This window comes from Chiloscyllium plagiosum, chromosome 3 (assembly GCF_004010195.1).
Source record: "Chiloscyllium plagiosum isolate BGI_BamShark_2017 chromosome 3, ASM401019v2, whole genome shotgun sequence".
Taxonomy (NCBI): Eukaryota; Metazoa; Chordata; class Chondrichthyes; order Orectolobiformes; family Hemiscylliidae; genus Chiloscyllium; species Chiloscyllium plagiosum.
In genome coordinates this window covers 43,221,127-43,247,360 of record NC_057712.1, presented here as the reverse complement: position 1 = coordinate 43,247,360, position 26,234 = coordinate 43,221,127, and the positions used below count along the sequence as shown (strand labels likewise).

The 26,234-nt window shown below is 41.5% G+C and overlaps 1 protein-coding gene across 4 annotated transcripts in view; it reads right to left on the bottom strand.

Annotated features, from left to right (window-relative positions):
* znf451 (zinc finger protein 451) overlaps window positions 1-26,234 on the bottom strand; it is a 96,812-nt gene that overhangs the window by 12,334 nt on the left and 58,244 nt on the right. For all 4 annotated transcript variants that reach the window (XM_043681314.1, XM_043681333.1, XM_043681324.1 and 1 more), the window contains exons 6-10: window positions 20,257-20,404; window positions 16,294-16,420; window positions 13,952-14,111; window positions 11,192-11,339; window positions 5,890-7,499 (exon numbers count right to left, since the gene is read on the bottom strand). In XM_043681314.1, the coding sequence (XP_043537249.1) occupies window positions 5,890-7,499; window positions 11,192-11,339; window positions 13,952-14,111; window positions 16,294-16,420; window positions 20,257-20,404 (2,193 nt within the window). The remainder of the gene's footprint in view (window positions 1-5,889; window positions 7,500-11,191; window positions 11,340-13,951; window positions 14,112-16,293; window positions 16,421-20,256; window positions 20,405-26,234) is intronic.

Genomic DNA, 26,234 nt, shown 5'->3' with positions numbered 1-26,234 from the left:
TTGTTGTAAACTTGTAACTTCAGTAAGTCATGAGGATAAAGTATGAGTACACTACATAGCAAGAAACACTGTGCTAAATTGAACAATAGTAGGGTTTTGGAGAAAGTGAGGACTGCAGATGCTGGAGATTAGAGTCAAAATGTGTGGTGCTGGGAAAGCACAGCTTATGCCCTACAAGTCGACATCCTGTTCCTTGGATGCTGCCTGACCTGCAGTGCTTTTCCAGTGCCACAATAATAGGGTGTTAACAACTGAATATTATTAGTGCACAAATTTTGCATTTTTGTCACACTTTTCCTATCTGTTCATTTTCTCTATCTTAGAATCCAACTTCCTGTTCCTCTTTTTATTCCTCTTTCTAAACTTGATTCCAACTCTTTACCTTCATTCACATTTCTCAGTCATAATATCTCACTGGTTTAGGGCACAGACTGTTAGTCCCACCTTTCCCCAAAGTCCCTGATTGGCCGCCCTGCTTCATTCACAACTCCAGCAATCATAGGACGTTGATTTAGAGACAGTGGACAGTTGAACAGTGCACAAGATCATGACTCCAGCAAGAACTGGGAACTTTTACCAGGTGTATCCAGAATGGGTTGTTTAAAGAAGGTACGAAGGAATTTTTAATCCAACCTACCCATCCAGTGAAGTTAAAAATTAGGTGACTGTCAAAGATTCAGAAAAGCACTAGATAGGAGCAGACGTACATCATTCTGCTTTTTCAGCCTGCTCTACCATTCAATGTGAATATGGCTAATTATTAAACTCAGAACTCAGTTCCTGCTTTCTCCCCACACTCTTTGATCACTTTATCCCTAAGAACCATATTTAACTTCACCTCAAAAACAACCCTGGTCACTCCTGCTTTTTTTTAAATGTGGAGGTTACTGGTGGTTATATTAAAATTACTCAGTTTACAAGTATTGCACTGTCAGATAAAATTAAACCATCCTGAACTTTACCAAAACATTTTTCACACAATTAAAATATTACATCTTACTTCACATTGGACAACAAACAGAAATCAGCAACATGTACCGTCCTCTTCCTACTCTGAAGAAACATTCTGATGTGCACACACCTGCTGTGGATGCATTTTCAAGGCAGGATAAATGAGTTGAAGGAAGAGGGGTGGGAAAAGGTGTTTGTGGAGCATACACACCAACAATGACCAGATACACCAAATGGCCTTTGTGCTATATATTCTACGTAACCAATGTTAAGGAGATGAAAATACACTGTCCTAGTGATGGAGTACAGTTAAGTTCAGATTCTCAGCTCATGGTCAAATAGGATATCAAGTTTGGAAAATGTCTAGTTCCACTTGTGACAATATAGGAGGGTGAAGATGGAATATAAAAGCTATGTCATACAGTTCAACAACATGGAAAAACACTCTTCAGCCCGTTGTGATTGCACTTATCATCAAGCACCTATCTATCCCAATCCCATATGCAGCACTTGGCCTGTAGCATTGCATTCCATGATGTTTCAAGTGATTATCTCAATTATCTAAATCATCATTTATTTCTTCAATAGTGTGATGGTTCTCACCTTTACCTTCAAGCATGAATGAGCCACTTTAGTTAACCATGTCCAACAAGAACAGGCACCTACATTACCCTAGTTTTTAAACTCTGTTAGACTAAAATATACTACTAATAGAGTCTGAATTAGTCTGGACCATTCAAAATGCCTTTGGCATTTAACTTGCAACAGTTTGAAACCTAGATTAAACAAAAGACATGGCTGCCACAGAGATCAGACAAAAATACTCACTATTAATGAATTTGTCAGCCTCTATGCAGAGATAAACAAATTTAATATTTCAGGTCAATAAACTTGTCTCAGTTCTGATGAAATATTAACTCTTTTTCTCTGTTCACAGATAATGTCTGAACTGAGTATTTCCAACATTTACAGTGTTTTGTATTTGAACGTGGTCAGTATCAAGCCCATTTGGAGTAAATTTGTTTAGTTCTACGGTCATCACAGAAATAATACATCTGTAAGACTACCTTCATCTCGGACAGGATACAATGCAGATTCAGTAACATCCTACAAGAGTTATAAAGGGTTAAATAGAAAGGTCATATTACTTAGAAAACTAATAATGAGGTCACTTGGCTGTACAGCTGGCTTGCGAAGCTGAGTGATAGCAAAAGCAAAGGTTCGGCTGAGGTGACAATGAAGGACGCTCCTTCTCAACCTCTTCCCTCACCTAAGGCATGGTGACCCTCAGGTTAAACCACCAGTTGTCCCCTCTAATGTAGACAGCAGTCCTATGGTCGAGTCAGGTTATGGCAACTTTACCTTAATCTTCATAATAGTAAACTGATTGAAGTTTTGAAGATGATTAAAGTTGGTATGTTAGAGAGAAGCCATTTCCTTTGTGGAAAGGTCCAGAATTAAGGGGGATGACCTCAAAATTAGAGTCAAGTCATTCGGAATGATCTCAGGAAGTTTTCTCCATAAAAAGATAGTGGAAATCTGGAGCTTGCTCTCCAATTGATGAGGTTGGGGAAAGAGCATGGTAGATCAATAGATTTTCTTTTCCACAAAAGAGTTAATGTGCTACACGAACAAAGTGTATGAATTAACTTCACATATAGGCTGGAAGGAAATATTGACTTGTCAACTAGCAGAGGTAGACCCTGAACTGAAATGATAGCTTAAGTCAGTCTCTTGTTTCTACAGTGAAATTGCCAGATCATCTAAAACACCAGATACAAAATTGCCATTCATTCCTGGTGGCAAAATACGAGATCTAATAAGAAGATGCTCATAAACAGCCAAATCTTTAGACTGGTGACTTTGGATTAGCCAAACTCTCACACATCTGTCATGCAGCATTTCCTATCATTTTCTTTCCGGCTGCACGGGCCTCCCAGGTCCATGTGCAGCAGCAACGTCTGGAACCCGAAGTCAATGCCTCCACCACGGTCCCATGTACGGAACCTTGGAGCAATTATATGTGCACAGCCATGCAATTTAGAGAGAACATTGCTGGCAATCAAATGGAGCAGAGGTACGCTACGTTTGAGCTTACAGTCAAGTAGACCTGCAGCAATGGTGACAAAATGGTCTTCTCACATCCTGAACAAGTACACCTCACCCTCATTATCTGCTGAATCGCTACTCAAGGATCTGCACACTCACAAGGTTGGCCTCTGATGCCATTTTTTCCCTACATTGCCTTATCCATTCCGATGGATATGGTCCTTGGCAGTTTTTTTGTTATCCATGGGGAGTGCATGCCCCTATCCCTTGTGGATGACAAGGATGACCTGCATATTCTAGAAAATGTTTTTGAACCAAACTCTACTGATTTCTGTTTAAAATGATGACAATCGAAGCATGTTATGGTGGAAGGCAAAGCACAAAGCAGGTCACTGCTATGATCAGTCCCAATATCAATGGTAATGAAACCACTGTAGACATTCTAGGATGTTGTACTGCAGCACAAAAATACAAGACTTGCTTGACTGCATTGATGACATTGTAGAAAGTGAGGGCTGATGACACTGGAGATCAGAGCCAAGAGTGTGGTGCTAGCAAAGCACAGCAGATCAGGCAGCATCTGAGAAGCAGGAAAATTGATGTTTCGGGAATAAGCCCTTCATCAAAGGGGCATCCTGATGAAGGGCTTATGCCTGAAACGTTGATTCTCCTGCTCCTCAGATGCTGCCTGACCTGCTGTGCTTGTCCAGCACCACACTATCGACTGCACTGATGACATGGTAAATCCATATGAAGATGGCATGTTAAGCCAAACGCAAATTACTGAGCTTTTCCACAGCTAAGTCCTAATTATTTGAAACACCTATTACTGTGCAAGGTGAAATCAATGTAAGGAATGAACTAATCAAAACATAAATTCATTTTAACATACTTTACTGGGTATCTACTTTTTTTACTAGTTTCTTTCACATCAAACTGATTTGTCGGCACAGAGTGTTATGTACATTGGCTATATTGAAACCCCATTTAACACCAATTTGTGGCTGAGCTCCCTATTTTGTTGCATGGCTACAGTTGGACACCTGCAGTGTTCTGTGGTCAGCAATTTTGGAGGCGGCTGCATTATGCTTTCCAGTTTCTGTGTGGTTGCACACATGAAATTTTATAGGCAGATTTGTTGATGACTACAGTTGGCGAAGTGGTTGTTCTTGTTGCAGTGGGACCTGGGAGGGGGGTTTGGTGTCATCCGGGACCAGTAGGGCCTGCTGACCGGCACCACATCTACAAACATTCACTCGCTCCACCATCAATTCATAGTAGTTATCACATACATTGATATTTGTTGAGAGTATTAAATGTTTGTACTCTGACTGGGTCTGCAATGCTCAGCTCTGGAAATGACAACAGTCCCAGCAGTAGCAATGGTATCTACGGCAGCAGCATCACGAACAGACAGCAGAGCATGATAAGCGGAGGATTCATCAAAGACTGTTGAACTTTAAACTTATTCCTCTATTTTACTAGTTTAAAGTACAAAAGACTTTAATGTGAACTATTACCTATTTCTTTATTTTTCTGCTACTCTATGAAGTAATGCTTAAGTTTTAAACCCTCATTTCTCTTAATACTAAGCTTTTTTTTTGTACTGGTCATTCTGCTATAACGTGACAGTTGTGTTCCTCTGTAACCTTGTGCTACAGAAAGTCGCACTGTAGAAGATCACTAATAGAAAATTGCTATACCCATTCAGTAAGAGTAGAAAGTTTGCATTATCCACACAACGCCCGCAATTTGTCAATCCTGTTAAAGGCAATTCGCTCTGATGAACGACCTACACCTAGGTGCCTAAGATGGTGCCATGTGTGGGAACATTATACACTTTTCAATGTACTCCTGTACTTCAGTATATGTAACAATAAAATCTAAATCTATGATCCAATTTGTCTGATGATTTCACTTATTTTCTCCTTTATGGTAGTGTTATTCCATTTTTGCAATTTTCACATGGGATCTACCAGCCCTTACAGTGAACTTCTATGCACAGAGTGGAAAACCTCAGTCCATATTTCTTCAAAAACCAATAACCACTGTGAAGTTTCCATAATACATGTCCCATCTCCCCAACTTACTGTCAAAAATAATTTGTCAGGAAAAAACGTGACGCTGTAAAATTAGAGATTGAAAAGTTACAAGTTATAAAAGCAGCCTTCAATGCACCAAGCTCTTTTACACCAATATAAGAGACGCAATCTGCCACAAAGCTGCTACATTTTGAACTTAAAATTATGATCATGACAGTTCTCCTTAAAATTTGCTTTCTTTCAGACCCCAAACTGCAGTGAGGTGAATGTACTCTGGTTAATGTGAGAAAGCAGAAGATTTTGAGAAAGAAATGTCTTTTGTAGAATAGAGAACTCTTTACCCAGCATGCATTGTGGCAGCAAACTCTCCATCTCTAGCATCAAATGCTCACCCATCTGTCCTGGAGATAGAACAGTTTGTCTCAATATGGATGCTAGATTATCATGTTCTATAATGGTGCCTTTAGAGATTTTAATGCTATTACCAAGACTATACAAATACAAGCTGTTATGAAGAAAATAAGGTACCCGCAAAGAAAAAAAGACAGATAATCCCAGTGTCTCCAAAGTGTATATAATTAACAGATTCCACTATAAATAAAGAGTTCCAGAGCCAGCAAGTCAGAGTGAGCCATCTTTAAAGTATTTTGGTCATCTGTAATAGGGGCTACAGGATTAGTAGTTAACACTGCTATGCTAAACATGCCCTCCCTCTGTTCAATCCATAGCCCACTACCTTTCTGCGTTTGTCCCATGACACAACCAGTGACTTCCCTGCCTTCCCGAGGAAGAGATACTACTGACCTGCTCGCTGGCATGGACTGGGCACGTGCAATACAAAGGCTACCTGCAGTTGTTGGAAGGACTTCATGACTGGATGAAGGCTCTGTGTTGTCATCCTGAGGTGCCCCCATGGTGTTGCTGCATAATGTGGTCACATGAGGAGTGTTAACTTCACAATCAACTGGCAATGAAGGAACCGCCTGCTGCTCCTGAACAGAGCAATGCTTCCCGTGGTAATGCATTTGGGCACTTTCACTGTCATTGAAAGCCCTACCACAAACGCATTTGATGGTAATAGATCTGGTGACTGCCTTCCTCATCCCATGGCATTCCACCAGATGATTTCGGAGTTCTTCCTCGGATTGCGCTGTTGCTGAACACGAGCAACGAAACCAGAGCTCCCCTTGTTCAAACAGGTTCCTCAAGCACCTCTGGCTGTCCTTCTTTCTTAATCTTTTGGATTTATACTGCAGCTGACACCCACAGGACATCAGTGAATGTTCCTCTGGCGTTTCTTCCTCCATTTCTTTCATGGTCACAGCATCTCCGTGCTCCACAAAGACATAATCAGTGCTGTGGAAAATTTTGTAATGCTCAAGAAATTCACCTTCAGAGTCAAACTCAATGTCGTCACACAATCCACAGAAGTACTTTACGTTTAGCTCATTGTTGTGCTGATCACGACCGTGACGGTACAAGGTTTCCACTCTATGGAAGTGTTTCTTGCACAAGCCACAGCTGTATTTGTGAAACTGGTGGTTTGCCAAGCAGCCACAGTGTTTGGCAACACCATCCTCTGAATCAAACATCTCTTCACACAACCGACACTGCCAGGAGCCACTGGCCAGAACATCTTCTGGTTCAGGACTATCTGGATCAAGCTGCAGTCGGCCACCATCTTTGCCTGCCAAATCCATTGAGTTCCATGCTGATCTGGATGAAGAAGGCTCAAAAGCCATCAAATCCTCTTTATCCACTTGCTTCTCATAATAGTAAGCATGGCCACTGTGGCACTCCACAATGTGGGCCATCAGATCCTCTTTCCTTAGGATTTCTACGTGGCAGCGTTCACACCATAAACGGTGGTTGGTCAAGTGGGCACCCCCATGACTACGGCTCATGTGCAATGCGATGATTCCAGCATCATGTGCCAATTTGCCACACACCAAACACTTGTGAAGGATGCCATTGGCTGCCATGACGTGTTTCTCCACTGCCTCTTCATTGTCAAACCGTTGATGGCATTCACAGTACCATACCCTGGCTCCTGACTGGTTGTCACCCTCTACCTTTTCCTCCTTGAACTGCATGCTGTTGCTTTCGCTCCTGGTTCTCTTGCTGGAATTGGGTGCGGCAGCCTCACTAGAACATGTCTCAGCCAAGGGTCTTTTGAACGGAGAGTTCTTCTTGGCCTTGGACTGATCCAAAAGCATACGGAGATCAGAGGGAATCTTGCTCTTCTCATTGAAGTGACAAAACTCCAAGATGGCCTTCTCCATGGTGCGAATCCACTGGATATTGTGCATGGTTTGTTGAGTGTGCTGATTGATCTGATTGTCATCCACAAACAACTTTCGACAGTCCAGACAGCGGCCCCTCACTTTAAATATTGCAGCAACTTGGCTAATATCCTTTGTAGACACTGCAACAGGGCCAGCCCTTCTGCAGCGTGTTCTGCAAAAACGAAAACCACACAATTAAAAGTTTATCACAACTTTACACAGAAACAGTGAGGAGACCAATCAGGCCCCTCAAACCTACTCCTTTAAGTTACATTATGGTTGATGTGTGTTACAATTCCATTTAATCATCTTTTTCTACATCCTTTGATTCCCTTATTTCTTCAAATCCTTCACTCCGACAGTCCCCACCGTCCACAGTCAGGTGGGGAGATTTCCACTGCCCTTCATTTGAAAAAAGTGGCTTCTCAACTCCTTTCTAAATTCTCCAGCTCTAACTTAATCCCAATTCACATTACAAGATGATTTTTTTGATCATTTGCCCTACCAATTTTAAAAAAAAACAACTTTTAAAAAACTTAATCAGGTCATCCTTCAATCTTCTACACTTCAGTATATTTGTCTTTTTCTCTCATGATATCATTGGCCAGGCCAGGATTTACTGCCCATCCTAAGCTGTCCTTGAACTGTCCCAATCCATTATGGGCGGCATGATGGCACAGTGGTTAGCACTGCTGTCTCACAGCACCAGAGACCCATGTTCATTTCCCGCCTCAGGCAACCGTCTGTGTGGAGTTTGCACATTCTCCCTGTGCCTGTGTGGGTTTCCTCCGCGTGCTCCGATTTCCTCCCACAGTTCAAAAATGTGCAGGTTAGGTGAATTGGCCATGGCAAATTGCCCGTAGTGTTCGGTGAAGGGGTAAATGTAGGGGAATGGGTCTGGGTGGGTTGCTTTTCGAAGGGTTGATGTGGACTTGTTGGGCCGAAGGGCCTGTTTCCACACTGTAAGTAATCTAATCTAATCGTAATCTAATCATTTTAGAGGGTAATTAAAAGTCAGGGTAAAAATCCCAAATTTCCATCCCTGAAGGACATTAGTGAACCAAATGAACTTTTACCATAATCAATGATAATTATCAAGGTTACAACTACTTAAACTAGCTTTGCATTCCAGATTAATTAATCAAATTTAAATTCTGCTAACTGCCCAAAAGGATTTGAACCAAGGCCTTTGGAACACTTACCTGGTTTCCGATTACAAGTCTAGTAACATAAACACTACACCAGCATCTCCTACTGAGCGATAAGGCATTTGCAGAAGAGGGCAAGGATGGAAAGATCAATTAAATTCGGAGTTCGAAAGCCAGTGAAGACTACTGCAGATGGATACAATCAGAAACAGGGCTTCCTTTAGAGGAGGATTTGGGTGATGATGTTTTACAATTTGCTAAGAGGTCAATTGACAAGCTGGTAAAGATAGAAGAATGAAAGTGTAGATGAAAACGTGTAAAAGGATTGGTCAGTGGTAGGATGACAACTGAGGTTAAAGTGGGCAGGCAAAAATCTACAGCCTTGTAGTTGCTAGGACCTTGGTCATCCTATGACCCAGCTAAACACAGAGCCAATCAGCAAACTGAGATTGTAAACCACAATAAGTCAAACATCAGAAACCAACTCCTTTTACTCCCTTCATTCCAACTTCACCATTCAGTTAGACCATAGCTGATTTGCATTTTAATTCTAGCCTTTTGCTTTGTAACCATTAATAACCTTGCCTAGATGTACAACCCAAAAACATAACTCCTAAAACTTAGTTCAACTGCAATAAAATCACTGCACCAACATAAAATCTAAGAACAGAGGAAGCCATTAGAACTCTCCTACTGTACGGATATCAGAGAACAACTCGGTTAGCTCCACTCCCCCTTCACTTTCCACTTCGTCTTGCAAATTTTGTGCATTCAGACAATCACACAAGTCCCTTTTGAAAGCAACAATTCCATAAGCCTCCACCAGAATCTTAAGTAGTAATCACATGCTGTGTGGAAAAATATATCTTCACATTGCCACTGCCTTTTCACCATTCACCATAAATATCACTGGTGTCTTAATCTTTCCCTTGGTATAGGAACAGTTTCTCACAATCTATCCTGTCCAGACACTTGGAAATTTTGAATACCTGTCAAATCTCCTCTCAACGTTCTCTTCCAAGGACAACGACCAGAGATTATCCACTTTCTCAATGAAGCTCCTCATGCCTGGAACCTTTCTCATAAATCTTTTCTGCAACCTCTCTAATGCCTTCACACCAAGTGTCGTGGAGTCCAAACAACAATTTTATGACAATTTATCATGCTTATTCTTCTGTACGTTTTACCATTAATTTATAAAGCTAAAGATCACACAAGCCTTTCTGCCCAATAAAAAAAATCATGGGGTGTGAACATCACTGGCTGCACCAGCATTTATTGTCCATCTCTATGCCCTTGAGAATATAATAGGGAGTTGCACCTTGAACTGCGGCAGTTCATTAGCTGCGGGTATCTCCCAAAGCTCTTAGGTAGGGAGTTCCAAGATTTTCATCCAGCAAGACTAAGGAACAATTATATATTTCCAAGTCAGGACGATGAGTGGCTTGGACAGCAACTTGCATGCGGTGATCTTCCCATCTATCCATTGTCCTTGTCATTCTAGAGGCCAGCAGTTGTGGCTTAAGAGACTGAAAGCTCCCCTCTGAATGGATCAAGTAATTCATACTTCTCAAATGCTCATCCCATTTTAAATCCCACGCTCTAGCTCCCCAATACTCTCACTAACTGTTAGTCTTGTTGTTTTAAAGAAATTAATCCCTAATGAATATTCCTATAAATTGAGCACTCTAAATTATACTCCTTTCACAAAGTTCATGATAAACTTTTGGTTGCAGCCCTTATCTTCCAGTTTTGAATTGTACCACAACTGGAAAAGACAAGATTGCTCCAGGCTCAGTATCACTCAGCTACGAAAGTGAGGAACTGTACATCAATTAAATCTCAATTTAACAACATTGATCATACATCTCAACAGAAGGATCACATCAGGTCTCAAGAGTCACAGGTTAAAGAAAGGCAAAGTTAACCACTAGTCACACCCCTGACAGCTGCTTTGCAGGAACTGTGTGTCGAGATATAAGGTGAAGAACAACCATAGCCAAGCCAAGACTGTTACCAATCTAAGAAACAATGCCACAGAGGGAGATTTTTGGTAGTCACGCCTTTAGTAAACTAATAGGGATTTGACAATCAACAAACCAAGAACTACAAATGCTGTCAATCTCAAAAACAGAAATTGCTGGTGAAACTGAGCAGATTTGGCAGTGCCTGTGGAGAGAAAGCACAGTTAACATAGAGTCCAGTAACCTTCTTCAGAACTGAACTGGACTCCAGCTATTAACTCTGCTTTTCCTCCATAGATGTAGCCAGACCTGCCAAGTTGCTCTAGCAACTGCTGTTTCTGTTAAGGAATCAACAATTGCTGGGAGAGGTCAATGGTAAGAACAGAAAATAATCCCAGTGATTTAACAAAACATGGCCATAGCCAGTGATCCTTTCCAGTTAGTTAAAATGAAGGAAAAATGTATATTTCTATTATCTAATTGCTGAATAAACAATTTCCATTTGTTGAGCACCTTTATACTTCTGTGACATTTTACTGCTTATTGACAAAAACTAACTTAAATCATATAAAGAGCTATTAGACCGGGTAAGCATATGTTTCTACACACAGGAATTTTGTAAGGAGCATACTTAAAGGCGAACTGAGAGGAAGAAAGATCTAGCGAGGAAATTTCAGTGCCTCTCACCCATGCTGCTGAAGGAACCAATTGGGGTTGAAGGAAATGGGAGACAAACATAGAAACAAACCCACCTGAAATGTGCTGATAGTTCCACATGCGTGCGGAGTATTTGTTGACAAGCTGTACATTTCACTTGGAAAGGAACCTCTTGACACAAAGAAATCAACAACTTTTTTGCATAGTTAGGGAATGGAAGAGGGCAGCGTGTTCCCTGCTCACCTATTAGAAGAGAAACAAGAGGAAACTGGATTAGTTTCAGACAAAACCAACATTTCTGACAATGCCCCAGAGTTTAATAAATCAAATGAACAGGGCAACAAAGAAGGGCTTAATGTTGAACTATAAGCTCATAGCAAGTCTTTAGCTCCACAAAAGACTCCGAGCCAAGTCTTTCATCTTCCATTTCTGATGTATGGTCACTGAACTGTAATTTTGACTCTCTTGCCACAGATGATACTTGATCTACAGAATCTTCTTTCGTGCTTCCTATAGATGGAAGAGGTAAATGGAATTCAATCTGGAGAAGCAAGGGGTAATGCAAGGGTAAAGAAAGGACAAAGAAAGCCAGGGAATACCCAATAAGCAGGAAAATATTGAGGGGGATAGAGGAAGTAAGATGAGTACAGGAAGTGAGAGACTTCAGAGAACATGACCACAGGTCTCCAAATCTGATAAGACAGGTAGATAAAGTGGGAAAGAAAGCATATGTAATGCTTTCCTTTATTTGATGTGATATAGCTTACAAAAGCAGGGTGTAATCCTGCAACTGTTTAAAAGCTGGTTATGCCCAACTACTGTTTGTGTGTAGTTCTGGTCAATTGCTCTAGAGAAAATACAGAGGAAATGTAGAAGCATGTTGCCAGTATTTAAAAACTGAGGATTGGTTGGATAGGCTAAGGCTGGTTACCTTACAAAAAATGTTGTGGTGATTTAATCAAGTTGTACAAACTTATGAGGGGCTTAGGCAGGAAATACTCAGTTCCCGTAGTGCACAGGTCAATTACTAGGGGCACAGTTTTAAAGTAGAATATTAGAGATGACACAAAGAAATATTTTTTTGCCCAGAGGGTGTTAGGTATCTGCAGTTTGCTGCCCAGTTTGATGGAGGAGACATCAGCTCTCAACTCATTTAAAAGGTAACTGGATCTGTTCTGAGGTGCTGTAATCCTCAAGAGAATGGACCAAGTGTTGGAGGTGTGAGTGGAATAGGCGGCTAGATTTTACTTTGGTTTTCAGGCAATGCAAATACAATTACTTCTTTTGCTCTGGCAGCTTTTCTATGGTTTCTGTGGATTCACCTGTGAATACTTGCAGAACACATCATTTTTATGAAGTGGAGAACTAGAGATAGGAAGGTTTAATTATTCAACCATCCTGTGTAGGATGAACCAATTAAACAAGCCTGACATTTATTTAGGAGGTATGCAGGGTAGGTCATGGGAAACTGGTGAGAAGGAAGAAAATATGTCAGTTTGAAGATGGTAATATTCTCCAGGGGCCAGACAGGAGTGGAGCTGATAGCTTTGGGTTCAGCAGTGTTGCACGAACGTTGAAGACTATTTGAAAGGGGACAATATTCTCATTTGCTCAGATGTACAGGATATTAAGTCTCTAAGCATTACCTATCAATTTCATGTTTCATATTATTTAACTGAATCATTAATCAGTTAACAGTCAATAAAAATTGTTACACATGGAAAGATGCACAGGACAGGCGACATCTCCAGTGAATTCAAGTGTGCCCTGCCTCCTCAAAATTTGGAATTTTTGAATCTGTTTCATTTAGACCTATTCATTTTGTGGGGCTCATCAAAAATCCAAACATACTAGGAAAGTCCCATTTCAAATATAATCAATGAAAAATGCAGAAGTTTTAAATATACATGCAGACAGTTTTAGTGCTATTTTACTGAAGCAAGTGATTCAGCTGCATAAAGAAATCTACTAGTTTACCGTAATGGAACACGTAATCAGGGTCTTCAGTTAGTGGAGAGACTGGAAGGTTCTCTTTAGATTAGATTAGATTCCCTACAGTATGGAAACAGGCCCTTCGGGCCAACAAGTCCATACCGACCCTCTGAAATGTAACCCACCCAGACCCATTCCCCATAAATGCACCTAACACTATGGACAATTTAGCATGGCCAATCCACCTAACCTGCACATTTTTGGACTGTGGGAGGAAACCGGAGCACCCAGAGGAAACTCATGCAGACACGGGGAGAATGTGCAAATTCCACACAGACATTCACCCGAGCTGGAATTGAACCTGGGTCCCTGGCGCCGTGAGGCAGCAGTGCTAACCACTGAGCCACTGAGCAGAGAAGGTTGAGGGGCAATTTAACAGAGGTGTTGACACATTATAAGTGGTTTTGTTGTGGTGGATAGGGGAGAAATGTTTCCACTGGTAGGAAAATCAATATCCAGTGGAGAGTTTCAAGATAATGGGCACAGACCAGACGAAGCAGTTAAACTAATTCTTGTTTTACAACGCATTTTGTGATCTAAAATGCATTGCCTGAAAGAATAGGGGATACAAGTGAAATAATTACTTGCAGAAGGAATTGGATATGCATTTTAAAAAGTCCTCAGCTATCAGAATAAGAGTTGGCATAGTAGAACTAATTGGACAACTCTTAAAAAGAGCTTGCATAGACACGAGAGGCCAAATGCCTTCTTCTATGATTCAACATTTTACAAACACACCATTGCCACCCCCAACCATTTCTCATCGCTACGTAACCGAGTTCCTCAGGGTTAACATACCAATTTTGATGCTAATATTCAAACGCATTCTGCACTCCCATTTACCATCCCGCCACAAAACCTACCACTCAATTTGTGTCTTTGAAGGAAGTGATTTGTTTTGGCCATATGCTGCAAGCATTCATCTCTTAAATTGAAAAGGAGGTAGCAGCTTGGGCAAGCGAAGCACTGAGTAACCTGTGGTTCAAGGTCACACCGATGACCTTCATGATCTGGTGAATCAACCTATAAAGAAATGGACAATCTTTTAATCTGTGCATTCTTCCATCATAACTGCACATTCTTCATTAACTGGCAGGCAACAGCAAGTCAGTAGACAGGAGGCAATTCAGACCATCATATTTGCAACAGATCTGTGAATGAGCTAACCAATTAGTCTCACTCCCCTCGCTCTTCCAACTCAGCCCTGAAAGTCTTTTGCTTCAAATATTCTATCCTATCCCTTTCTGTAAATTAATGGTGAATCTGTTTCCACTATCAGGCCAGATAATAGTAACACAACGCAGTTGAATAAGTTTCCATCATTGGCCCCTTGGTCCATTTGTCAATTATCTTTAAGTGTCCGCTCAACATCAACCAACCCACCAGCGGAAACAGTTTGCTCCCCTCACAAAAATAAAACTGGCCTGGACCACTTGCAAAATATTGGGACACCAGCTCCAGGTATAAGAGGCTCATCATGAGTAAACGTCTAATGTCTAAAAGCAGTTACAAATAGAAGTCGGTGTCTGGCTAAAAGTCATAAATAACTCTGGCAATTCATTTCAATTGGACCTCACTGTGTACAAAGTGACTGGCTGACAAGCTTGCTTAGCTAATAAGCTAATTTATTGCACTGATTTCAGTCATCATCAAAATATCATTGGGAAGAAATTTGTGGAGGTGTCAGCAATCTTGGCTGCTGGCTTAAGATCCCATTGCTACTTATTTTTAGAAAAGCTTCTCAAATCTTATTTCACAGGCCAGCAGCAGACTTCTCAGGAACAGTGGGAATGGGAGCTCTGCCTAAGAGGTGCCAGCTAAGCAGAGGCTCGCAGCTCTTCTATACTCATCAGCTCCATGAAACAGGGAGTAGCAGCTGCTGGTAATAAACCATTCGAGATGTGATTCAGCCACAAGTCAGTGACTGATAACAATAACAAATTTTACACTTTGAAGAGGAGCTCTTTTATTTGAGAACTGTGATAAAGGTACCATGTAACTCCAGCATGTACCATGCTGGTCAAAACTCTCAGTCTCAGTATAGCTTAAAGTTTAGATACAAGATACTGCGTATGCTTAATGGAATGGTTTTGATTGCAGCTGGCATCTTTAACTGATTCCAGGCAGTACGGACAATGTTTTCTTTGCTTTCAATGAAGTTTAAGCTTTTTGAAGAAGTTCAAGGTACGAGAATATAAAAAAACCCCAAAGCTCTTCTTGCCTGTAATCATTTTAATTATATACTCATCCAAGTCAAACCAATCCCATTGAGGTTAGTTTGAAAAACAAGTTATACTGCACTGAGTATCTGACATTATTGGCCAAGATGCATTAGCTGTGGTTCAGTTGCCCTTAGCTCTGAAAAATGTTGTGGGTTCAAATTTTATGATAGGGATTTGACCGCATAAGGAGAAAGTGAGGTCTGCAGATGCTGGAGATCAGAGCTGAAAATGTGTTGCTGGAACAGTGCAGCAGGTCAGGCAGCATCCAGGGAACAGGAGAATCGACGTTTCGGGCATAAGCCCTTCTTCAGGAATGAGGAAAGTGTGTCCAGCAGGCTAAGATAAAAGGTAGGGAGGAGGGACTTGGGGGAGGGGCGTTGGAAATGCGCGAGGTATTTCCAAGTCCCTCCTCCCTACCTTTTATCTTAGCCTGCTGGACACACTTTCCTCATTCCTGAAGAAGGGCTTATGCCCGAAACGTCGATTCTCCTGTTCCCTGGATGCTGCCTGACCTGCTGCGCTGTTCCAGCAACACATTTTCAGATTTGACCGCATAACCCAATTGACATCCCTGTGCAGGCATTAGGGAATACTGCACTATCTTTCAGATGAACTGTTAAACGGAGACCCCGACTGCCCTCTCAGATGTACACAAAATATTCCACTGCGCTTTTTGTTTTGTGGGGTGGGAAGGTGCTGGGTTTGGGAAAGAGGACCAGAACAGATATTTGATGAGGAAACTGGTGGTTGAAGATAGGAGTGGAAGAAGGAGACTAGAAAAGAGATTGCAGGGGAGGAAACAGAAACAAGGATTAACAAAACTAACAGATGTAAACTAGTTTGGAGAATTCATGACCATTAACTTAGGAATCTCTCTTCAACATAAGTGAGCAATGGATAGAATGATTAAATTAAAAGTGAAAAATAACGACAAAGGGGTATTAAAAATGAATTTTATTCATCATGCATTCAGTATAACGTACCTTTAAAGCCAAATGCTCTTCATATTTCTGTCGGTTTATGAATCGTTGACAGCATGCAACACAAACATACCAAGTGGATGGAGACCCATGAAGAGTAATTGTGGGATCACATGGAGAATGGTCAAACCTTTTTTTAAAAAGAAAGCAAGAAAAGTTAGCACAGCATATCAATTGAACTTCCTCTAAGCCACCCAGTAGCAAAGATTAAAGGAGCAGAGCACCCTACAAAAAGGGTTGCAATGGAACAGCCCAGGATTGATCACACGCCATCTGTCACCTTGTGCCCATCACATGAAAAATAAAAATGTAAAGGTCTCTTGCGAGAATATCTATGCTCTCTGGCTAAACGTGGAATCCCCACTTCTCACAAAGCAGCCATGTGGCTCCAGGAGCCTGCTCCATCATTCAATAACACAGACCTAACTCCACTTTCCTGCCTGACTCCTATCTCTTGACTCCCTTGCAGATCAAGAATCTTCCTCACTCCGCGATGATCACATTTAATGTTAGCCTTTTACAGCAGTGGCAACAGTCCATCCACACCACTCCAACATGGACTTTTATACAGTGCAGAATCCACACAATCATAGATTTGTCAGGTACTGGAATGTACTAAGTGCAGCACTCAAATGGACTCTTTATACTGTGCCATAGAGGACTACCCTATTTAACCAATGTAGGAGGGATTTAAGGCTTTGTAAAACACCTATTTTGCTGGTGACACAATTAGGGCCAAGTCTTCTTTGTCATTTCGCACAATATTTCCAGCAATTGTTTTTTTGAAAATATAAGTCATGGCATATAGATAACGCTTGTTAGATCAGCATTTATCTTCCATTTCTAATAAACCCTCAAAAAGGTAGTGAAATGCTGGTGTGGTGTATATGGACTTCAGCAAGGCATTTGATAAGGTTCCCCATGGTAGGCTCATTCAGAAGGTCAGGAGGAATGGGATTCAGGGGAACATAGCTGTCTGGATACAGAATTGACTGGCCAACAGAAGACAGTGAGTGGTAGTAGAAGGAAAATATTCTGCCTGGAAGTCAGTGGTGAGTGGTGTTCCACAGGGCTCTGTCCTTGGGCCTCTACTGTTTGTAATTTTTATTAATGACTTGGATGAGGGGATGGAAGGATGGGTCAGCAAGTTTGCAGATGACACAAAGGTTGGAGGTGTCGTTGACAGTATAGAGGGCTGTTGTAGGCTGCAGCAGGAGATTGACAGGATGCAGAGATGGGCTGAGAGGTGGCAGATGGAGTTCAACCTGGATAAATCCTAGGTGATGCATTTTGGAAGGTCGAGTTTGAAAGCTGAGTACAGGATTAAGGATAGGATTCTTGGCAGTGTGGAGGAACAGAGGGATCTTGGTGTGCAGGTACATAGATCCCTTAAAATGGCCACCCAGGTGGACAGGGTTGTTAAGAAAGCATATGGCGTTTTGGCTTTCATTAACAGGGGGATTGAGTTTAAGAGTCGTGAGATCTTGTTGCAGCTCTATAAAACTTTGGTTAGACCGCACTTGGAATACTGCGTCCAGTTCTGGTCGCCCTATTATAGGAAAGATATGGATGCTTTGGAGAGGGTTCAGAGGAGGTTTACCAGGATGCTACCTGGACTGGAGGGCTTATCTTATAAAGAGAGGTTGACTGAGTTCGGACTTTTTTCACTGGAGAAAAGGAGGAGGAGGAGAGGGGACCTAATTGAGGTATACAAGATAATGAGAGGCATAGATAGAGTCGATAGCCAGAGACTATTTCCCAGGGCAGAAATGGCTAACACGAGGGGTCATAGTTTTAAGCTGGTTGGAGGAAAGTATAGAGGGGATGTCAGAGGCGGGTTCTTTACACACAGAGTTGTGAGAGCATGGAATGTGTTGCCAGCAGCAGTTGTGGAAGCAAGGTCATTGGGGACATTTAAGAGACTGCTGGACATGCTTATGGTCACAGAAATTTGAGGGTGCATCGATGAGGATCAATGGTCGGCACAACATCGTGGGCTGAAGGGCCTGTTCTGTGCTGTACTGTTCTATGTTCTATGCTGCCTATCTGAACCATTGAAGGAACATGCAGAGTGCTTTAAGGAGAAAGTGAGGACTGTAGATGCTGGAAATCAGAGTCAAAGTGAGGTGCTAGAAAAGCACAGCCAGTTAGGCAGCATCTGAGGAGCAGGAGAATTGACATTTTGGGCATAAGCTCATCAGAAAACCAGCCTCATTCCTGATGAAGGACTTATGCCTGAAATGTCAATTCTCATCTCTTTGAATGTTGCCTGGTCGGTTATGCTTTTTCAGCACCACACTTTTTGACTATGATCCCCAGCATTTGCAGGCCTCACTTTCTCCTAGAGCTTTAAGGAGAATTCCATGATTTTGACCCAGTGTCATTGAAGGAATGGTGATACTGTTGCAAGTAATGGAGTGAAACTCGAGGGAGCTTGCAAGTGGTAGTGTTCTCATGCAATTGCTGCCCTTTCCTTCTATGTGGTAGAGGTCATGGCTTGGAAAAGGTTTTAGAAGAATCCTTGGTGAGTTGCTGCAGTGGTATACACTGCTGCCACCATGTGTCAGTGTGAAGGAGATGGAAGCTGAAAGGGATAGAGGTGGACGGGGGTCAACACTGAAGGCAGTGAATGGAGTGCCAAATCAAGTGGACTGTTTTGGCTTGGATAATCTCAAGTTATTTCAGTGTTCTTGGATCTGCACCTATATTCAAATGGACAGCATTCCAATACACGCTTGACTTGTGTCTTTTAAATGATAGACAGGCTTTAGGGAATCAAGTGATGAGTAACCCAGGACAAAATGCTCAACCTCTAATCTGATGTTGTAGCCCCAATATTGATATGGCTGCTCCAGTCCAGTTTATGATCAATGATAACCCTCAGAAGGTTGACAGTGGGGGAACTATAATGCCATTCAACATCAAGGGATGATAGATTCTCTCTTGTTGGAGACAGTCATTTCACAGCACTTGTGTGACCAGAGTATTACGTGCCATATACCATTCCAAGCAGAGATGTTCTTTAGGTCTTGATGCTTAAGAAAACAGCTTGCTTAAATATCTGAATTGTTATGAATGGGGCTGAAAATTATGCAATCATCAGCATCCATCCCTACTTCTGACCTCATGGAGGTGGGAAGGTCATCAATGAAGCAGCTGAAGATGGTTGGGTCTGGAACACTACTTTTGTGGTGCAGTATAGTACCCTCCTGAACCTGAAGGCCCAGATTCAAGTCCCACCTTCCTCAGGAGTTTGTAATGACATTTTTGAACAGGTTAATAAAAAAAAATCTACTGTGAGAAACTTCTGCAGTGACGTATTGAGGTTGAGATGATGGACTTTGAACAACTACAATCAATTTTCTTTGTGCTTGATGTGACTTCAACTAACAGAGAGCTTTCCTCTGCATCCCATTTATTCTGATTCTACACTCGGTCGAAGACTGACAAGGACAGTTACTCTCAACTCAACCCTAGAGTTCAGCTTGTGCTCATGTTTAGACCAAAGTTGCAATGAAGTTACCACCTGCTGTTGCACATTTTTACTCAGCAATAGTGACAGAATAGGTCGCTGTATATGGGCTCTGGAAAAGCCCCAGGTTTCTCTTATCAAAACACAATACGTAATCACAATAAGCACTAGTACTGATCCTCAGGTTCATTTCTCACCAAACATGCATCCATATTCCCAACCAGGAGCCAAAACAGAACCCCATGTTATCCATTAAATGTTCCTTGTGCTCCCTTTGTAGGAACATGGGAGGAGGTGTCACTGAACCAACCAGTTACAATGCAGCAACCACTACAACTATTCAGTTCCTTTAGGAAAAAAATACAGAAAAATTAAGTAGGCAAAGTATTAAACTTTCCTTATTTATTCAATGGCTTATTGACAAATCTGCAGTTTTGGTTTCTAAAACAGTCTTACAAAATGTATTACTTTCACTGATAAAAGAAAATGCCTACCTTTTCAAGTGCCCTAACAGCAGATGCCCGTTGTCAAACTTCCTGTTGCAATTCATTATTGGGCAGTCAATGGGATCAGGAGTCACTGGTGTATTTGTGTGTCTTCTATCTCCTCTACGACCAAAACTGACAACCCCAGGCTTTGGCCCTATTTGATAAATACATTGGGAAGGATGTAGAGGGTTCGTAATTGGAAGAGGGGGTCAGGGATTAGGGCCAGAAGAGAATAAAATATGGCAAATTAGACATCTACAGCCAACGATGATGTATATCTAATTAATTTGGACAGAAGAGGCAGGATAAAATTAATTTGTGAATTCACCAAGTACCATTTTATCAAGATTTTTCTCTTCCTTGGAGCATAATTTTGCATGGAAGAATAAATTGCACCTGCATACCAAATAATTACGGTTCGCGTTACTGTCAGAAGGATGAATCCAAATATAGAATCAGCTACAAAGGATTTTATTTTGTTTAGCAGCAGCCTTGGTTGACTGTGCAGAGTTTACGCATTCCTCTCGTGTCTATGTGTGTTTCCACCAGGTGCTTCGGTTTCCTCCCATAGTCTAAAGATGTTCAGGTTAGGTGGATTGTCTATGGTAAATGTAGAGTTACAGGAATAGGTTAGGGATGGTGGGATGCTTTTTGGTGGGTTGGTGTGGATTGATCGCCAAATGGACTGCTTTCACACTGTAGGGGTTCTTTGATTCTCTAACTAAAACTGGTTACAATTGAATCATAGAATCCCTACAGTGTGGAAACAGGCCATTTGGCACAAGTTCACACCGGCTCTCCGAAGAGTAACCCACCCAGACTCATTCCTCTGCCCTATTACTCTGCATTTACCCCTGACTAATGCATTTAACCCACACATCCCTGAAAACTATGGGTGATTTAGCATGGTCAATTCACCTGATCTGCACATCTTTGGATTGTGGGAAGTAACCGGTGCACCCAGAGGAAACTCATGCAGACGTGGAGAGAATGTGCAAACTCTACACAGACAGTCACACGAGGCTGGAATCAAACTTGGGTCCCTGGCGCTGTGAGGCAGCAGTGCTAACCACTGCGTCACCGTGCCGCCCATAAATTAGTTTTGTTCCCTGCAGCCATTGATATTTCTATATTCAGGAAGCCGTTGGACCTGTGTACAATCCGTATTATGAAATTCGTGTGAATAATAACGTGCTTTTCCTGTGCCTTTTCTGTGCTGATACAAACTTGTATCCGGGCGCCTTTCCACTCTGAAGCTGCCTCACAGCTTCCTGCACTTCTTGCTCTGATAACGGGGCATTGTACCCCAATGAACAAGAGCGTGAATTACCACTTCATTCTGAGAGACCGGTACAAATACAGACCATATAAGATGGAAATACCCAGATTTGCCAAAAGAAGGTCCCCACTTCTATGCCAGTTGAAGCTAAAAGGAGCATAACGTTTCATGCGACTATAGTGGGCCGAAAACCGTCGCTCAGTCTTGAAAACTCTGCAATATACGAATAAATGACCTTGACAGTATTCTATTTTAAATTATTGGACAGTTAGGATAACAGTAACATGATGTTAGACAACTTGGATAGTATTGACTTTGGACTTTTGAGTGCAGTGCTCATCTCTGTTTTTGAAATATCTTGCACATCTAGCTATTTTTGATGGGAGGCTGGAGAATTGAACCCTGCCACCAGCCTTCCATGAATATCAAAAACATGTTTTAATCGTTTGGAAGCAAAAAAAAACATCTGTTATGTATCTATCTTGTTGACCAATTGCAATTGAATTTGCCTGGGTTCTTCAGAAACCTGGGTTGAATTCCAGTCTCAGGTCACTCGCTGTGTGGGATCTGCATTCTCCCTGTGTCTGTGTGGGTTTCCTCCCACAGTCCAAAGGTGTGTATGTTAGGTGGATTGGCTATGCTAAATTGACCATATTGTGCTGGTTAGGTAGGTTAGTTACAGAGGTGGGAGGGTCGATGGGCTGATGAATACTTAACTAGGCCTGTAAACTCTTCAGCACACTATTGCTGCCTTCAATATGTTTATTTTTCCAGTGGTTTAAACTCATCTGGATATAGGCCCACTGACATGCTTCAAAGGGCAACTACAAGAAATAATAAACTTATTTATCATTGCCAGTGATGATGTACTAGTTTTTGATTGGATTTGCTTTTGAATTAATGTTGAACTTTATATTGAATTATAGTGGGGAGTGTTTGTGTGAGTGTGTGTGTGAGAGAGAGAGAGAGCGAGAGCACAAATAAGTGTTTGGAAAGTGCAAGCCTTATGGGAAAAAAAAACAAGCAAACCAGCCATTTATGCAATCATTGGCCAGATAATGAATACTTCAACTAAAGCGTTTGGCTTGGCCCTTTAAATTCTTCAACACATCATTCTTGCCTTCAAAATGTGTATTTTTTCAGTGGCTAAAACTCATCTGGATATAAACTCATTGACATGCGTTGAATAAAGGGCAACTATAAGAAATAATAGAAATATTTATTATTGCCAGTGATGTTGCACTGATTTTTGATCTTAACTTTTTTTAAAATTGAAGTTCAACTAATAATGGGAATCCAGAGAAAATATATTACTGTTAGGGTGAAAGGAAAGGCTGGTCGGTATAGGGAATGCTGGATGACGAAAGAAATTGAGGGTTTGGTTAAGAAAAAGAAGGAAACATATAGACAGGACAGACCGAGTGAATCCTTAGAAGAGTATAAAGGAAGTAGGAGTATACTTGAGAGGGAAATCAGGAGGGCAAAAAGGGGACATGAATTAGCTTTGGCAAATAGAATTAACGAGAATCCAAAGGGGTTTTACAAATACATTAAAGACAAAAGGGTAACTAGGCAGAGGATAGGGCCCCTCAAAGATCAGTAAGGCAGCCTTTGTGTGGAGCCGCAGAAAATTGGGGAGATACTAAATGACTATTTTGCATCAGTATTTACTGTGGAAAAGGATATGGAAGATAAAGTCTGTAGGGAAATAGATGGTGACATCTTGCAAAATGTCCATATTACAGAGGAGGAAGTGCTGGATATCTTAAAACAGGTAAAAGTGAATAAATCCCCAGGACCTGATCAGGTGTACCCAAGAACTCTGTGGGAAGCTAGAGAAGTGATTGCTGGGCCTCTTGCTGAGATATTTGTATCATCGATAGTCACAGGTGAGGAGCCGGAAGACTGGAGGTTGACAAATGTGGTGCCACTGTTTAAGAAGAGCGGTAAGGACAAGCCAGGGAACTATAGACCAGTGAGCCTGACCTCGGTGGTGGGCAAATTGTTGGAGGGAATCCTGAGGGTTAGGATGTACATGTATTTGGAAAGGCAAGGACTGATTCGGCATAGTCAACATGGCGTGGGAAATCGTGTCTCACCAACTTGATTGAGTTTTTTGAGGAAGTAACAAAGAGGATTGATGAGGGCAGAGCGGTAGATGTGATCTATATAGACTTCAGTGAGGCGTTCAACAAGGTTCCCCATGGGAGACTGATTAGCAAGCTTAGATCTCATGGAATACAGGGAGAACTAGCCATTTGGATACAGAACTGGCTTAAAGGTCGAAGACAGAGGGTGGTGGTGGAGGGTTGTTTTTCAAACTGGAGGCCTGTGATCAGTGGAGTGCCACAAGGATTGGTGCTGGGTCCCCTACTTTTTGTCATTTACATTAATGATTTGGATTCAAGCAGAAGAGGTACAGTTAGTAAGTTTGCAGATGACACCAAAATTGGAGGTGTAGTGGACAGCGAAGAGCGTTACCTCAGATTACAACAAGTTCTGGACCAGATGGGTCAATGGGCTGAGAAGTGGCAGATGGAGTTTAATTCAGATAAATGCAAGGTGCTGCATTTTGGGAAAGCAAATCTTAGCAGGACTTATACACTTAATGGTAAGGTCTTAGGGAGTGTTGCTGAACAAAGACACCTTGGACTGCAGTTTCATAGCTCCTTGAAAGTGGAGTCGCAGGTAGATAGGATAGTGAAGGCGGCATTTGGTATGCTTTCTTTTATTGGTCAGAGTATTGAGTACAGGAGTTGGGAGGTCATGTTGCAGCTGTACAGGACATTGGTTAGGCCACTGTTGGAATATTGTGTGCAATTCTGGTCTCCTTCCTATCAGAAAGATGTTGTGAAACTTGAAAGGGCTCAGAAAAGATTTACAAGGATGTTGCCAGGGTTGGAGGATTTTAGCTATAGGGAGAGGCTGAACACGTTGGCGCTGTTTTCCCTGGAGCGTTGGAGGCTGAGGGGTGACGTTATAGAGGTTTACAAAATTATGAGGGGCATGGATAGGGTAAATAGACAAAGTATTTTCCCTGGGGTGGAGTCCAGAACTAGAGGGCATAGGTTTAGGGTGAAAGGGGAAAGATATAAAAGAGCCCTAAGAGGCAACTTTTTCACGCAGAGGGTGGAACGTGTATGGAATGAGCTGCCAGAGGAAGTGGGGGAGGCTGGTACAATTGCAACATTTAAGAGGCATTGGGATGGGTATATGAATAGGATGGGTTTGGAGGAATATGGGCTGGGTGCTGGCAGGTGGGACTAGGTTGGGTTGGGATATCTGGTTGGCTTGGACGGGTTGGACCAAAGGGTCTGTTTCCGTGCTGTACATCTCTATGACACTGACTTTATAATAAATTTATATTGAATTGCTGTATTCGAGGGGGTCTGTGAGTGAGGCCACATGTGAGTGTGCATGTGTGAAGTCAGTGAGCCTGTTAGTGAGAGAATCAGAATGAGACTGTGAATGAGATTGTGTGCGACTGAGTGAAGGGCTTTTGCCCGAAACATTGATTTTCCTGCTCCTTGGATGCAGCCTGACCTGCTGTGCTTTTCCAGTACCACTCTATTCCAGACTGAGATTGAGACAGTGTGCGCGAGACTGAGAGTTTGTGTGTGAGTGACACTGTGAATGAAACTGAGTGTAAGAAGGAGAGCGAGTGTGAGAGAGGATATATTTATGTAAAGGTGCAAACCATTTTGAGGAAAAAAATAACTAAGCAAACCAATCATTTATCCAATCATTGGCAGAATGATGAATACTTCAACTGAATTGTTTGGCTAGGTCTTCAAACGGTTCTGCACATCTTTTCTGTCTTCAGTCTTTTTACTTTTGCAATATTTTAACTGTTTTGAATTAAAACCCGATTTATATTTCTTTAAGAATGGGCAATTACAAGAAATAATGAATTGTTTATTATTGCCAATGATATTGCACTGGTTTTTGACCCTAAATGTATTTTAATTAATGTTTAGCTTTATAATGAATCTACATTGATTTGTTATTTTGTGAGTTGTGTATATATTTGTGTGAGTATATAAGAGAATATATATTTGTAAAATGCAAACCATTTTGAGGAAAAAAAATTAAAGATGCACAGAGGACCAGATCACTAAAGACTGTAATACATTTTGTTGTTCCCTGTTTATCTGCTTATGTTCAATTACTCAAAACTGTCATTGTCTCCTGTGGGGCTCGCCCTATAACCATGAAAAATTAAACAATCATACTCTTTGTATGAAAGTAGAGGTCTTACTGGTTAAGAGCCTAAATCTCTCTCTCACTCATTGACCTCTTCATCTTAATGTAATCACATCTCAGGTGTTGATTATATATATTCACTTTCCAAATAAATCCAAAACAAAAATCCATTCAAAGTAACAAAATACCAAGAATGTCTTAACAGTACTTTGGTCTGCATCAAATTCTGAACCACAATATGTATAAATTAACACCAGAAACAACAAATGCTGAAGCACTTTAACATTTCTAGCATATGTCTTCCACACACAATGTTCCAGTCTCCTGTCCCAATGTGATTCTAGCTGCCTGTGAGCTGTGGTGAGGAAGGCCTTTAGGGAGCTCATCACCCTGTTTTATTTTTTGGAGAGCTTACGTATTTTCCTTTCTCCTCCTCCTGTAAATCACTTTGAGCCATATGTAGAATTTACTAATTAGACAATTACACTTAACCACTCACTAA